This window comes from Cherax quadricarinatus, chromosome 16 (assembly GCF_038502225.1).
Source record: "Cherax quadricarinatus isolate ZL_2023a chromosome 16, ASM3850222v1, whole genome shotgun sequence".
Taxonomy (NCBI): domain Eukaryota; kingdom Metazoa; phylum Arthropoda; class Malacostraca; order Decapoda; family Parastacidae; genus Cherax; species Cherax quadricarinatus.
The window spans coordinates 51,734,862-51,752,361 of record NC_091307.1 but is presented as its reverse complement, the minus strand read 5'-3'; the positions used below and the strand labels follow the sequence as shown (position 1 = coordinate 51,752,361).

Sequence of the window (17,500 nt, the reverse complement as noted above, 5' to 3'; positions counted from 1 at the left end):
CTCTACAACGAGAGCCAAACCAAGGCTGATCTCTCTCTCTCTCTCTCTCTCTCTCTCTCTCTCTCTCTCTATCTCTCTCTCTCTCTCTCTCTCTCTCTCTCTCTCTCTCTCTCTCTCTCTCTTTTTTTTTTTTTTTTTTTTTTTTTTTTTTTTTTTTTTTTTTTACACATGGTTTGACAAGGTTAAGGATCCCATATGCCTACAGGCTTGCATGTGCAAGTTCCTGTTATAGGTGGTAGGATGTCTCTTATACCTTCGCCATGCTTTGTACTTAGCAGTAGCAGCCTCTCTACAACGAGAGCCAAACCAAGGCTGATCTCTCTCTCTCTCTCTCTCTCTCTCTCTCTCTCTCTCTCTCTCTCTCTCTCTCTCTCTCTCTCTCTCTCTCTCTCTCTCTCTCTCTCTCTCTCTCTCTCTCTCTCTCTCTCTCTCTCTCTCTATCTCTTTCTCTCTATTTTTTTACACAGGGTTTAACATGGTTAGGTTAAGGATTCCTAACTTTATTTACAAGCTAAGAGCTGTTACCTACATCAGCTTATTTAAGTCTTTTTATTGTTATGAGACTTAGAAATAGGGAACAGGATGAAATTGGAGCCATCTGTGGGCCAAAAATTTCATTTGATCAACTGACTTTATTTCGCTGATATTATCATGCAGTACGAACATACTCCCAGGTCTCGAATCATCCTAGGAATAAATGATCTCAAATGTAACGATGTTCTGGAGAAGGGTTCAGTCAGAGTGTAGATGCTTTTTGCTACCTGTCTTGTTATGTAGAAGCCTAGTTCTCGCTGTCCTCGGGGTGGAGCCAAATGTGTACCTTGTACATGGTATAAACCTTGGTAATAAATACCGACAAGTTGGTTTAGAAAGACACGTAAGCAAACACTGTAACATATTTATTAGAAAACGTTTCGGTCCTGGAACCTTGATCACTTCTAACATACAGAGGTAGAAAGACATTATATATATAGGCGGAGAGTGAGATGTGACGCACGTGACCTGAGGAATGTCATAAGAACATAAGAATGGAGGAACACTGTAGAAGGCCTACTGGCCCATGCGAGGCGAGGGTAGACGATGAAATCACGTGACTCCTGTGTTGTTGGGTTGGTGCTGCTTAAGTATCATGTATGCCAATGTTTTTGAAATTTTGTAGTTTCCAGGAAAATACAAGTATGAGAGAGTCATAGAAAAAATGAATATTGAACTTCGTCGAACATCTAATTGGGAGAAGAAATGGAGAATTACGACTAATCCTGACAAGGTTCTTGTTAGCACGATAGGATGTTTTGCATCAACCATCGAAGATAAAGGGGGTATCTCCATTAGAGGTACACCTGTAGCCATTAGAAACCCTAACAAGATCTTGGGATATGAAATAGACAGGCTGCTCCACTCAACATCTCATGTAACTAAAAAGATCAACACAGCCAAAGCTGGTCTTAGCAGACTCTTTCGATTCAATCAAGCCCCTCAACATGTCAAAAAACATCTGGACAAAATGTTAATAAGACCTGTACTCGAATACCCTTGTGTCCCAATGTCATCAACGACAAAGACCAACATGCTACGGTTACAAAGGGTCCAGAATAGAGCTCTTCGCTTTATTACCGATACCAGGAGGAGAGACAGAGTTAAAATGGCAGATTTACACACACAACAAGATATTACTGCCATAAATGTACGCCTTGATACCCTAAAAAAGAAACAACTTTATACAATGCAAGAACTATACATGCCAGATAGAGAACATCCTATACAAGTGATAAATACCACCGATTACACCATTAATACTCCACCTCATAGGACTCAAAGAATGACTCTCCCACAGAGGGTCTGTCGTTTTATTCATAAAGATGATTACCCTCGACCCATGATTTTGAGCAACTTACCTGATGAAGAAGATTGGTTACAACCAGAACCCTTCTATGTATATTGAAAATCATCGCCCCCCAATTAGGGAGACATCTTAAATAACTTTCTAATGTAAAATTATGCTATTGACTATTGTTGGACACCACCATTAAGAAGCTATTGTCACGAAATCATAAACGGGCTAGAAAATCATTGCCTTTCTTGAAGTATAAGTATACGTTGTGCAATCGCGAGCAATTGCAATTTGTATAATTACTACCAATTCAGAGTCATGTAGTTATATACCTATTATTTCTATGTGACTCTGATGGGTTAGTGTTATACCCCTTAAAGAATATCTTATCAATTTACATACACTTTTTAAATTGCACCAAAGTGGTTGGGCCACTTACCTTTTATATCCTACCTCTCCCCCCCCTCCCACCCTTTTCCAATATTTCCATCCTTACCCATCCTTCTTCCTTACCCATCTTACCAAAGCTCTGGTCATCAGATCCAGATCCAGATCCAGTTTCCAGTGTTGCGTTCTATAGTGTCGGTGACGGTGATTAGTGAGGCTTCTAGGCACCGTCGGCGTCTGAGGTCTGGTTCGGTGAGAACGAGTTGTGCCTCGTTCCAGTTCATCAAATGCCCCGTGGAGTCTCTGTGGAGGACACAGTCTCTGTTAGAGGCATTTCGATGCTCATTCAGGCGGACTGCAAGATCTCTGCCTGTCTCGCCTACATATTTCTTGGGACAGAACCCACAGGGGATAGTGTAGACGCTGCGTTTAGTAGTGAGGTCTTTGATAGAGGATGTGTTTATGGTGGAAACGTTGATGTTACTCATAGCAAGTGCCCGGCGAGTATTCGTGGCAACATCGCCACATGGGAGTACTATGAACTGTTTAGGGGGCTGTTCCATGGGCGGTTTGTTGAGGATAGCTTGTGCCTTGAGTCTGCAATCTCGGATGAAGAAAGATGGGAACTGAAGACGTGTAAAGGCTTGTGTTATGTAAGTGCATTCTTCTTCTAGAAAACAAGGGCTGGAGATGCGAAGAGCTCTCAAGAAGAAGCCAATGAGGACTCCTCTCTTAGTGCGGGTATCTTGGTGTGAATAAAAGTGTATAAGATCGTCCTTGTTGGTAGGTTTTCTATACACTTTGAAGAGAAGTTTGTCACTGTCGGGAGATCTGCACAGTAGAACGTCGAGGAAAGGAAGTTTGCCATCATTTTCGAGTTCAAGTGTAAACTTTATTGATGGTTCAACTGCATTGATCTTGTTGAGAAGGGCCTGGATATTGAGACGTCTCGGATAGAAAACCAATATATCATCAACGTATCTTAGCCAGGTAACGGTGTTGGGAATGAGGGTGCTGAATTTCTCTGTCTCCAAGTTTTCCATGAAGAGGTTGGCAAGCACAGCACTGAGCGGGCTGCCCATTGCCATCCCAAAGCATTGTTTGTAACAGTTGTCCTGATACTTGAAGAAGTTGAAATTAACACACAGTTCCACTAGATTGATGAAATCTAGAAGAGGTAAAGGGAGGTCGTTGTTTTCAGTGAGCCTCTGTCTCAGAATGTTGATTGCAGCGTCAGTAGGAACGTTGGTAAAGAGGGCTGTGACATCGAAGGAAGCCATGCTTTTGTTTTTGACATTCAGGTTGGAAATTCGGGAGATATCAACTTCGTCCTCAGGTAACAACACTCTTTGATTCATATGTAGTACTGCCCTGGCATTACCATCATGGTGCCCAGAAACCATCATCATTTGTGTTTTCTCAGGAGCGAATGTTATAGTGTTTGCTTACGTGTCTTTCTAAACCACCTTGTACATAAAAGTAAGGCCGCCCACATCCCTTCGGTGTTGAAGACTCTTGTGGTGAAATGACAGATCTATCCAGGCTGGATCCAGGCGAGAGATGAGGCTTCTTGCTTTGTTCTCTACTCTGTCAAGAAGTTGCAGATGATATGGGGGGCCGGCAATTCAAGAAAGTGCAGCATACTCAAGGTGTGAGCGTACTTGTGCCTCGTACGGAATCTTGCAACCTCTACTGTCGAGCAGATGCGAGATATGTCGAAGTGCTGTAAGCTTTCTGACCACACTGTTTGCAAGATTTACAACGATATTGTTCATGGTCAGTTTGGAGTCAAATTTCACCCCAAGGATATCAACTTCGTCCTCAGGTAACAACACTCTTTGATTCATATGTAGTACTGCCCTGGCATTACCATCATGGTGCCCAGAAACCATCATCATTTGTGTTTTCTCAGGAGCGAATGTTACCTGTCATCGATTTCCCTATGCTGATACAGCTTTTAGCCCTTGATTAATGTAGCACAGAGCAGCTGTTCTACATCAATGACAGCTGAGTGCAGTCATCTACGTATGCATGGGATTCGAGAAAAGATTCAGAAAGTCACTGAAGTAGACATTCCATATCAAAGGCCCAAGCAGGCTTCCCTGTGAACAGTTACCTCAATAGGATATCTTACTGACTCTGTCCCATTGAGAACTACACTTGAAGGCAATCACTGAGGAGACAGTGTAGATCCTGCAATTTCCAGTGCTTTCAGTTTTGTCAAGAGTCCCTGGTGCCATATATGGTCGAAAGCACCAGCACTGGACCAGTGATTGGTGCCACTTAGTGGAGAGGGTTAACAACAGATCAGCAGCAGAGTAACCTTTTCTGAAGCCATTCTGACTGTCATAAAGTGAAGGGTAATCGAAAACTCTCTCATCTGCCGTGAGATTATTGTCTTAAGGATCAAGACAGTGATTGACAGGAGTGACACTGATCCATAGTTGCTGATTTCTGCTCTCGTTTTCTCTTTGTGAAGAAGGACTATACTTCCCTCTTTCCACAAAAATAACCATTTACACCGTGCAAGACAGTGCTGGGCACAAAACCTTTCATTGGTCGAACTTTCTTGAAAATAAGTGTTGCACTTTTAAACCAGTATTTGTCCCTTTGATGTAAGACATATAATACCAGGAAACTATTTATCAAAGGCACAGAAACAGTAGCAATTCTTTTTATGCCTGTTAAATTATACGCCCTTTATTTAAAATTAATAAATCTTGATCAGGTTATATAGAGTACATCGTTGTGTCCGTAAGTCAGTGCAATAAAAATGAAAGTTTACTTTAATATATTTTATGAATTAAGGTATTCATGATGTTAGTGTAAGGTAAACCACAGACTTAAGAGTCGTGCAGTCGATGGTATTTAAACCAAACAAGTTTTAAGGTATCACTGATGATAAAGAATATTCTTTCCTATTAAATGTTGTAAGTTCTCAGAAACATTAATTCCTAAATTTTCTATTTGCAGATGTTATTGTTGGTCTTCACATCACCAAGGTTAGAGTTCCGACTCCCTTAGCGGTAGGGGAAGGAGGTTGGCTCGAGTGTGAGTTTGTGGATGAGGGTGAGAGCATCTACGCTCTCAAGTGGTACTTGGGCCTCGACGAGTTCTACCGCTGGACGCCAGCTGAGAACCCTCCAGTTAAAACATTCCCAGTTAAGGGCGACCCCTTGACAGTAGACATAGCTGCTTCGAACAGAGGCAAAGTCAAGATCCATGATGTGACTCTCGGAGCGTCAGGAGTTTTCCGCTGCGAGGTGTCTGCTGAGGCACCGGACTTCCACACCGAGTCTGACGTTGCCACCATGACTGTTGTGGGTGAGTGTCCGTTATGATGACTGTTGTGGGTTATGTTACGATAACGGTTATGGATTATATTACGATAACTGTTGTGGGTTATGTTACGATGACTGTTATGGAATATGTTATGATAAATAATGGGTTATGTTACAATAAATAACCAAAGACACAATACCGTGATTGTGTATGTAACGATGACTATTGCGGGATATGTTACGATGACTGTTATGGGTTATGTTACGACGACTGTTATGGGTTATATTACGATGAATGGTGTGGTCATGTTACTGTGTTGTGCGTTGTTATGATGAATGTTGTGGGTTATGCTACAATGACTGTTATGGGTTATGTTAAGATAACTGTTGTGGGTTATGTTACTATAACTGTTGTGGGTTATGTTACGATGACTGTTATGGGTTATGTTACGATGATTATTGTGGGTTGCTATGATGACTGTTATGGGTTATGTTAGAATGACTGTTGTGGGTTATGATGGCTATTGTGGGTTATGTTATGATGTGAAGGGTCATCAATGGAGTGATGACGAATGATAACTCACTGAGACGGTTATACAGAATATATTTGGAATATATAAGTAGGAAGCCCAACCTGTGGTCTGAAGTCCTGACTTCCTGACTGCTGTGCCCTCACAGCAGAGGCATCATAGCAGTTCAGACTTTGCTGATCTGACAGTAGTTGAAGTCCTTGGTATCATGCCTAGCTGTCTGAAACATACTGACAGCTCAGCAATGCTAAGGTGTGGCATCCCCGACATACAGGTAATTAAAAAAATAGACAAGAGATTTGTCAGGCTCTGGGCTGATTCTGTACAATACTAGATATATATGATACACAGTAAAATAGGGAATACTTTTTTTTATTATCACACTGGCCGATTCCCACCAAGGCAGGGTGGCCCGAAAAAGAAAAACTTTCACCATCATTCACTCCATCACTGTCTTGCCAGAAGGGTGCTTTACACTACAGTTTTTAAACTGCAACATTAACACCCCTCCTTCAGAGTGCAGGCACTGTACTTCCCATCTCCAGGACTCAAGTCCGGCCTGCCAGTTTCCCTGAATCCCTTCATAAATGTTACTTTGCTCACACTCCAACAGCACGTCAAGTATTAAAAACCATTTGTCTCCATTCACTCCTATCAAACACGCTCACGCATGCCTGCTGGAAATCCAAGCCCCTCACACACAAAACCTCCTTTACCCCCTCCCTCCAACCTTTCCTAGGCCGACCCCTACCCCGCCTTCCTTTCACTACAGACTGATACACTCTTGAAGTCATTCTGTTTTGCTCCATTCTCTCTACATGTCCGAACCACCTCAATAACCCTTCCTCAGCCCTCTGGACAACAGTTTTGGTAATCCCGCACCTCCTCCTAACTTCCAAACTACGAATTCTCTGCATTATATTCACACCACACATTGCCCTCAGACATGACATCTCCACTGCCTCCAGCCTTCTCCTCACTGCAACATTCATCACCCATGCTTCACACCCATATATGAGCGTTGGTAAAACTATACTCTCATACATTCCCCTCTTTGCCTCCAAGGACAAAGTTCTTTGTCTCCACAGACTAATAAGTGCACCACTCACCCTTTTCCCCTCATCAATTCTATGATTCACCTCATCTTTCATAGACCCATCCGCTGACACGTCCACTCCCAAATATCTGAATACATTCACCTCCTCCATACTCTCTCCCTCCAATCTGATATCCAATCTTTCATCACCTAATCTTTTTGTTATCCTCATAACCTTACTCTTTCCTGTATTCACTTTCAATTTTCTTCTTTTGCACACCCTACCAAATTCATCCACCAATCTCTGCAACTTCTCTTCAGAATCTCCCAAGAGCACAGTGTCATCAGCAAAGAGCAACTGTGACAACTCCCACTTTATGTGTGATTCTTTATCTTTTAACTCCACGCGTCTTGCCAAGACCCTCGCATTTACTTCTCTTACAACCCCATCTATAAATATATTAAACAACCACGGTGACATCACACATCCTTGTCTAAGGCCTACTTTTACTGGGAAATAATTTCCCTCTTTCCTACATACTCTAACTTGAGTCTCACTATCCTCGTAAAAACTCTTCACTGCTTTCAGTAACCTACCTCCTACACCATACACCTGCAACATCTGCCACATTGCCCCCCTATCTACCCTGTCATACGCCTTTTCCAAATCCATAAATGCCACAAAGACCTCTTTAGCCTTATCTAAATACTGTTCACTTATATATTTCACTGTAAACACCTGGTCCACACACCCCCTACCTTTCCTAAAGCCTCCTTGTTCATCTGCTATCCTATTCTCCGTCTTACTCTTAATTCTTTCAATAATAACTCTACCATACACTTTGCCAGGTATACTCAACAGACTTATCCCCCTATAATTTTTGCACTCTCTTTTATCCCCTTTGCCTTTATACAAAGGAACTATGCATGCTCTCTGCCAATCCCTAGGTACCTTACCCTCTTCCATACATTTATTAAATAATTGCACCAACCACTCCAAAACTATATCCCCACCTGCTTTTAACATTTCTATCTTTATCCCATCAATCCCGGCTGCCTTACCCCCTTTCATTTTACCTACTGCCTCACGAACTTCCCCCACACTCACAACTGGCTCTTCCTCACTCCTACAAGATGTTGTTCCTCCTTGCCCTATACACGAAATCACAGCTTCCCTATCTTCATCAACATTTAACAATTCCTCAAAATATTCCCTCCATCTTCCCAATACCTCTAACTCTCCATTTAATAACTCTCCTCTCCTATTTTTAACTGACAAATCCATTTGTTCTCTAGGCTTTCTTAACTTGTTAATCTCACTCCAAAACTTTTTCTTATTTTCAACAAAATTTGTTGATAACATCTCACCCACTCTCTCATTTGCTCTCTTTTTACATTGCTTCACCACTCTCTTAACCTCTCTCTTTTTCTCCATATACTCTTCCTTGCATCACTTCTACTTTGTAAAAACTTCTCATATGCTAACTTTTTCTCCCTTACTACTCTCTTCACATCATCATTCCACCAATCGCTCCTCTTCCCTCCTGCACCCACTTTCCTGTAACCTCAAACTTCTGCTGAACACTCTAACACTACATTTTTAAACCTACCCCATACCTCTTCGACCCCATTGCCTATGCTCTCATTAGCCCATCTATCCTCCAATAGCTGTTTATATCTTACCCTAACTGCCTCCTCTTTTAGTTTATAAACCTTCACCTCTCTCTTCCCTGATGCTTCTATTCTCCTTGTATCCCATCTACCTTTTACTCTCAGTGTAGCTACAACTAGAAAGTGATCTGATATATCTGTGGCCCCTCTATAAACATGTATATCCTGAGGTCTACTCAACAGTCTTTTATCTACCAATACATAATCCAACAAACTACTGTCATTTCGCCCTACATCATATCTTGTATACTTATTTATCCTCTTTTTCTTAAAATATGTATTACCTATAACTAAACCCCTTTCTATACAAAGTTCAATCAAAGGGCTCCCATTATCATTTACACCTGGCACCCCAAACTTACCTACCACACCCTCTCTAAAAGTTTCTCCTACTTTAGCATTCAGGTCCCCTACCACAATTACTCTCTCACTTGGTTCAAAGGCTCCTATACATTCACTTAACATCTCCCAAAATCTCTCTCTCTCCTCTGCATTCCTCTCTTCTCCAGGTGCATACACGCTTATTATGACCCACTTCTCGCATCCAACCTTTACTTTAATCCACATAATTCTTGAATTTACACATTCATATTCTCTTTTCTCCTTCCATAACTGATCATTTAACATTACTGCTACCCCTTCCTTTGCTCTAACTCTCTCAGATACTCCAGATTTAATCCCATAGGGAATACATAATATAATATTTAGAATGTACTTGTATGTACTTGATTATAATTTATTGTAATAGACTGGAATGGATTGTAATTGATTGTAATACATTACAAGTTATGATAAATCACAAATCATGGTGGATCACAGAATTAATGAAAATATAAGTAAACAATAGAGAATTAGAACAATCGATTGTTGTTTACATGATCTACGGATTCATAGGAAATTTATTTACAGGAATAAAGTGTTTAACATAAAAGGTTGGTGCACAAAAGTCTTTTACTGTTAAAACTCAGAACTCAGAGAGAACTTCAACATTTACAGACAAAAAAAATTTTGATCCACAAATAAACTGACATAGTTGAGTACTTTTTAGATTAAACTGTTCATCTAAACAAGTTATGTACTTTTAACTCCAACTCTGCTAGGGTGAGATTTACATATGCAGAGTGGTCATCATTTCTAGGGGAGTCAAAGTCTGTTGCAACTGCTAACAAATGTGGCTGAGGAAGATCAACATTTGTATTAACTGAAACATGTGGATTCCTCAGTACTTGTGTATGTTGAGAATAAAAAAAATAATACCGAATATAGGGATATAGGATAACACGGAAAATGATTATACAACACTGAAGGTATTGTGTGAATAGTCACACTGAACACAAGAGAGAAAAATAAGGAATAAGAGATTCTGGAACACAGTTCATTAGCCTATATTCACTTTAGGCTGCTTGAAATGTTCTTAACACACGTAAAAATGACGGAAAGATGTTGAATGAAGGTCGTAGTGGAGAGTGTACGTGACAAAAGCGGACCTCAGCGAACACTTGCAATTCGCCGAAACTGGACAATAATACGCATTAGGTGACCTCGGGACTAGGTGGTTTAACTAAAGCTGGTGCACAGAAGAAAGATTTCTTGACCCGGTCCCTCGGCAAAGTAATGACAGGAGAAATAAAATAGGAGAAGGATTCAGGTAGCTAGACGCAGGCAGCTGGATATTGTTGTGGCTGACTGGTGGTAAAGCGTGACGTCACGGCTGGTTCGTTGGTTCCCCCCTCAGATCAAACAGCTCTGTGGGTGAACACCACACAAAAACCACAAAATACTACAGTTTTTTCTCTCTCTCATCTGGGTTGGCTTGCAGGAATAATCTCACACCTAGAGAGGCTGAGACAGCTGGAATGCTTGTAATTGATTACACAGACGTTAAAGCAGGCAGACTGTCTGGCTTGGCGGACTAAGATTGCAAAACTTGGATCAACTCCGTAAGCCAACTCCTTTAAGCCATAAATACACTAAGCATACACACCAGAAGCACGGCAGAGGTGTGCATAGAATGGCAGTGGTAATTCCACCGGCGTACTGAGTAACACTCCACAGGCAGGTAAATGAAATTCAGATGAACACCGCTGCTACCATTTGTCGTGGAGGGTCTCAAGTGGAGTGATGGTGAATAATAACTCACTGAGACCGTTATACAGAATATATTGGGAATATATAAGTAGGAAGCCCAACCTGCAGCCTGACTGCCTGAGGGTACGTGTCTGACTGACTGCGCCCTCACAGAGGGAGAGTCATAGCTGTTCAAACTCTGCTCACCCGACAGTATTTGAAGTCCATGGCATCACGGCTAGATGTTTGAAACATAGTGACAACAATGACTGTTGTGGGTTATGTTAAGATGTTTGTTGTGGGTTATGTTATGATGACTGTTGTAGGCTATGTTAAAATGACACTTAGGTTACGATGACTGATATGGGTGAATTTCTGCGTAACAAATGCTGTTTGCTGTCAAGATTTTTGTTTTGGGTATACACACACGCACACACACACATACACACACACACACACACACACACACTCGCAGGAACCAAGGATCAGATGAGAATGGTTCTGGTAGGGAGGAGCGGATGGAGGAGCAGTGGAAAAGGATGGAACAAGAGTGGGAGAGAAAATTAGGAGAGCTTTCTGAAAAAATGGAGAAAGAGCTCTCTGTGAAATTGGAAAAGAGGTTGGAGAAGGAGACAAAGAATTGGGAGGCACAAGTCGAAACTGCAGTAGCCAAGATAAGGGTCCTAGAAGTTGAGATAAATAGGCTGAAGCGAGTTACAGGGGCAGTGACCAGAGAAGACACAGCATATGAAGCTGCGAGGCCGAACAGGAAGGAAGGAATTATGAATTATGCTAAGGTCATATCAGCCTGCCAAGGAGGACCAAGGAGTGAAAGGGAAGATCAGCTGGTTGCAGATGGAGAGGGTGTTAGGTCGAATGCTGAGGCACAACCAGGCTATCAAGAGCCACTGGAAAAATCAAGGGAGAAACTGACCACATACAGGCAGGATCCAGAGTCACAGAGGGTGAGGCAATGGGAGGAAGAAAGGGCAAAATCAGTGTTTATCCATGGGCTTCAGGAGAGAGAGGAAAGGACACACACTGAAAGGCAGCAGGAAGAAAGAAAGGAGATTGAGAAAATCATCACGGAAATAGGTGAAGAGATGGACGAGAATGTAAATTTTCAGAGAATAGGGGGGTAATCGAAGGGGAGAAACCGACCAATCAAGCTGATTCTCAGGACGGAAGCAGTGCGGAACAGGATCCTCCAAGAGAAACCACGGTTGAAAAGCTCGGAAGAGTACAAGAAGGTGTTCCTAGACAGAGACAGAACACAAACAGAGAGAAAGCAGCTGAGGGAGAGGACAAAAGATCAAAAATCGTTGGAATTTTGATGAGCTGGAGAGAGGAGACAGCGGAGAAGAAAGTGATTACATAGTGGGAACACTTCACTCTCGAGGTCCCAAGGTGGTAATAGCAGTGATGTATAACCCACCACAGAACAGCAGGAGGCCAAGGCAAGAGTACGACGAGAGCAATAGAGCGATGGTTGACACACTGGCTAGAGTGGCCAGAAGAGCTCATGCATGCAGGGCAAAGCTCCTGATCATGGGTGACTTTAACCACCAGGAGATCGATTGGGAGAACTTGGACCCACATGGGGGCCAAGATACATGGAGGGCTAAGATGATGGAGGTGGTACTGGAAAACTTCATGTGCCAACACGTAAGGGACACTACAAGAGAGAAAGAGGAGAGGATGAACCAGCAAGGCTGGACTTAGTATTCACCTTGAGTAGTGCAGATATCGAGGACATCACATATGAAAGACCCCTTGGGGCCAGTGACCATGTGGTTTTAAGCTTCGAATACACAGTAGAGCTACAAGTGGAGGGAGAAGCAGGAAGGCCAGGACGAATGAAGCCAAACTACAAGAAAGGGGACTACACAGGAATGAGGAACTACCTGAACGGGGTTCAGTGGGACAGAGAACTGGCAGGGAAGCCAGTTAATGAGATGATGGAATATGTAGCAACAAAATGCAAGGAGGCTGAGGAGAGGTTTGTACCCAAGGGTAACAGGAATAATGAAAAAGCCAGGATGAGCCCATGGTTTACCCAAAGGTGCAGGGAGGCAAAAACCAAGTGTGCTAGGGAATGGAAGAAATATAGAAGGCAAAGGACCCAGGAGAATAAGGAGAACAGTCGTAGAGCCAGAAACGAATATGCACAGATAAGAAGGGAGGCCCAAAGACAATATGAAAATGACATAGCAGCGAAAGCCAAATCTGACCCGAAACTGTTGTACAGCCACATCAGGAGGAAAACAACAGTCAAGGACCAGGTAATCAGGCTAAGGAAGGAAGGAGGAGAGATAACAAGAAATGACCGTGAAGTATGTGAAGAACTCAACAAGAGATTCAAAGAAGTGTTCACAGAGGAGACAGAAGGGACTCCAGAAAGACGGAGAGGTGGGGCACACCACCAAGTGCTGGACACAGTGCACGCAACCGAGGAAGAAGTGAAGAGGCTTCTGAGTGAGCTAGATACCTCAAAGGCAATGGGGCCAGATAACATCTCCCCATGGGTATTGAGAGAGGGAGAAGAGGCGCTATGTGTACCCCTAACAACAATATTCAATACATCTATCGAAACAGGGAGATTGCCTGAGGCATGGAAGATAGCAAATGTAGTCCCAATCTTTAAAAAAGAAGACAGACATGAAGCATTAAACTACAGACCAGTGTCACTGACATGTATAGTATGCAAAATCATGGAGAAGATTATCAGGAGAAGAGTGGTGGAACACCTAGAAAGGAATGATCTCATCAACAACAGCCAACATGGTTTCAGGGACGGGAAATCCTGTGTCACAAACCTACTGGAGTTCTATGACATGGTGACAGCAGTAAGACAAGAGAGAGAGGGGTGGGTGGATTGCATTTTCTTGGACTGCAAGAAGGCGTTTGACACAGTTCCACACAAGAGATTGGTGCAAAAACTGGAGGACCAAGCAGGGATAACAGGGAAGGCACTACAATGGATCAGGGAATACTTGTCAGTAAGACAGCAGCGAGTCATGGTACGTGGCGAGGTGTCAGAGTGGGCACCTGTGACCAGTGGGGTCCCGCAGGGGTCAGTCCTAGGACCAGTGCTGTTTCTGGTATTAGTGAACGACATGACGGATGGAATAGACTCTGAGGTGTCCCTGTTTGCAGATGACGTGAAGTTGATGAGAAGAATTCACTCGATCGAAGACCAGGCAGAACTACAAAGGGATCTGGACAGGCTGCAGACCTGGTCCAGCAATTGGCTCCTGGAGTTCAATCCCACCAAGTGCAAAGTCATGAAGATTGGGGAAGGGCAAAGAAGGCCGCAGACGGAGTACAGTCTAGGGGGTCAGAGACTACAAACCTCACTCAAGGAAAAAGATCTTGGGGTGAGTATAACACCAGGCACATCTCCTGAAGCGCACATCAACCAAATAACTGCTGCAGCATATGGGTGCCTAGCAATCCTCAGAACAGCATTCCAACATCTTAATAAGGAATCATTCAGGACCCTGTACACCGTGTATGTTAGGCCCATATTGGAGTATGCGGCACCAGTTTGGAACCCACACCTAGCCAAGCACGTGAAGAAACTAGAGAAAGTGCAAAGGTTTGCAACAAGACTAGTCCCAGAGCTAAGAGGTATGTCCTACGAGGAGAGGTTAAGGGAAATCAACCTGACGACACTGGAGGAGAGGAGAGATAGGGGGGACATGATAACGACATACAAAATACTGAGAGGAATTGACAAGGTGGACAAAGACAGGATGTTCCAGAGATTGGACACAGTAACATGGGGACACAGTTGGAAGCTGAAGACACAGATGAATCACAGGGATGTTAGGAAGTATTTCTTCAGCCACAGAGTAGTCAGTAAGTGGAATAGTTTGGGAAGCGATGTAGTGGAGGCAGGATCCATACATAGCTTTAAGCAGAGGTATGATAAAGCTCACGGCTCAGGGAGAGTGACCTAGTAGCGATCAGTGAAGAGGCGGGGCCAGGAGCTCGGACTCGACCCCCGCAACCTCAACTAGGTGAGTACACACACACACACACAGACACACACAGACACACACATACACACACACACAATAACAGATGCAATCTTCCCACCAGGATACCAGATCATGAGGAAAGATAGAAGGGGCAGGGGGGGAGGTGGGGTTGCTCTGCTCGTAAAAAACAGATGGAAATTCGAGAAAATGGAAGTAATAGATGAGACGGGAGAAAGAGACTACATAGCAGGTACACTTCAGTCTGGGGAACACAAAGTGGTCATTGCAGTGAAGTATAATCCACCACAGAACTGCAGGAGGCCAAGAGAGGAATATGAAGAGAGCAACAGAGCAATGGTGGACACACTTGCTGAGGTGGCAAGAAGAGCTCACTCCAGCAGAGCAAAGTTGCTGGTTATGGGGGATTTCAACCACAGGGAGATTGACTGGGAAAACCTGGAGCCACATGGGGGTCCCGAAACATGGAGAGCCAGGATGTTGGACGTGGTGCTGGAAAACCTCATGCACCAACATGTTAAGGACACTACCAGAGTGAGAGGGGAGGATGAAACAGCAAGATTGGACCTTGTGTTCACCCTGGGCAGCTCAGACATTGAGGACATCAAGTATGAGAGTCCCCTAGGAGCTAGCGACCACGTGGTTCTGTGCTTTGAATACATAGTAGAGCTGCAAGTGGAGAGAATAACAGGAGTAGAATGGGAAAAGCCTGACTATAAAAGAGGGGACTACATAGGGTTGAAGAACTTCCTGCGGGAGGTCCAGTGGGACAGAGAACTGGCAGGAAAGCCAGTAAATGAAATGATGGAATATGTAGCAACAAAATGCAAGGAGGCAGTGGAAAGGTTCATTCCCAAGGGCAACAGTAACAACGGGAAGACCAGAACAAGCCCCTGGTTCACCCGACGGTGTAAGGAGGCAAAAACAAAGTGCAATAGAGAATGGAAAAAGTACAGAAGGCAGAGAACACACGAAAATAGGGAGATCAGTTGCAGAGCCAGGAATGAGTACACACAGGTAAGGAGGGAGGCCCAGCGACAGTATGAAAATGACATAGCATCGAGAATCAAGACTGACCCGAAACTGTTGTATAGCCACATCAGGAGGAAGACAACAGTCAAAGACCAGGTGATCAGATTAAGGACAGAAGGTGGAGAACTCACAAGAAATGATCAGGAGGTATGTGAGGAGCTGAACAGGAGATTTAAGGAAGTTTTTACAGTAGAGACAGGAAGGGCTGTGGGAAGACAGAACAGAAGGGAACATCAAGAGGGTATATACCAACAAGTGTTGGATGACATACGAACAACTGAGGAGGAGGTGAAGAAGCTCTTAAGTGACCTTGACACCTCAAAGGCGATGGGACCGGACAACATCTCCCCATGGGTCCTTAGAGAAGGAGCAGAGATGCTGTGTGTGCCTCTAACCACAATCTTCAACACATCCCTTGAAACTGGGCAACTACCTGAGAAATGGAAGACAGCTAACGTAGTCCCCATATTTAAGAAAGGAAACAGAAACGAGGCACTAAACTACAGACCTGTGTCTCTGACATGTATTGTGTGCAAAGTCATGGAGAAGATTATCAGGAGGAGAGTGGTCGAACACCTGGAAAGGAACAAGATTGTAAATGAAAACCAGCATGGGTTCATGGAAGGCAAATCTTGTATCACAAACCTCCTGGAGTTTTATGACAAGGTAACAGAAGTAAGACACGAGAGAGAGGGTTGGGTAGATTGCGTTTTCCTAGACTGCAGGAAGGCCTTTGACACAGTTCCCCACAAGAGATTAGTGCAGAAGCTGGAGGATCAGGCACACGTAAAAGGAAGGGCACTGCAATGGATAAGGGAATACCTGACAGGGAGGCAGCAACGACTCATGGTACGTGAAGAGGTATCACAGTGGGCGTCTGTTACGAGCGGGGTCCCACAGGGGTCAGTTCTAGGACCAGTGCTATTTTTGATATATGTGAACGACATGATGGAAGGAATAGACTCTGAAGTGTCCCTGTTCGCAGATGACGTGAAGTTGATGAGAAGAATTAAATCGGACGAGGATGAGGCAGGACTGCAAAGAGACCTGGAGAGGCTGGACATGTGGTCCAGTAACTGGCTTCTCGAATTCAATCCAGCCAAATGCAAAGTCATGAAGATTGGGGAGGGGCAAAGAAGACCGCAGACAGAGTATAGGCTAGGTGGACGAAGACTACAGACCTCACTCAGGGAGAAAGACCTTGGGGTGACCATAACACCGAGCAAATCACCGGACGCACACATCAACCAAATAACCGCCGCAGCATACGGGCGCCTGGCAAACCTGAGAATAGCGTTCCGATACCTTAATAAGGAATCGTTCAAGACACTGTACACTGTGTATGTTAGGCCCATACTGGAGTATGCAGCACCAGTCTGGAACCCACACCTGGTCAAGCACGTCAAGAAGTTAGAGAAAGTACAAAGGTTTGCAACAAGGCTAGTCCCAGAGCTCAAGGGAATGTCGTACGAGGAAAGGTTAAGGGAAATCGGACTGACGACACTGGAGGACAGAAGGGTCAGGGGAGACATGATAACGACATACAAGATACTGCGGGGAATAGACAAGGTGGACAGAGATAGGATGTTCCAGAGAGGGGACACAGGGACAAGGGGTCACAACTGGAAGCTGAAGACTCAGACGAGTCACAGGGACGTTAGGAA

The 17,500-nt window shown here is 43.8% G+C and overlaps 1 protein-coding gene across 1 annotated transcript in view; it reads left to right on the top strand.

The window, feature by feature from the left end:
• LOC128688821 (uncharacterized) overlaps positions 1 to 17,500 on the top strand; it is a 111,624-nt gene that overhangs the window by 81,308 nt on the left and 12,816 nt on the right. Inside the window, exon 2 of the mRNA XM_070085573.1 lies at positions 5,192 to 5,542. Coding sequence (XP_069941674.1) covers positions 5,192 to 5,542 — 351 coding nt within the window. The remainder of the gene's footprint in view (positions 1 to 5,191; positions 5,543 to 17,500) is intronic.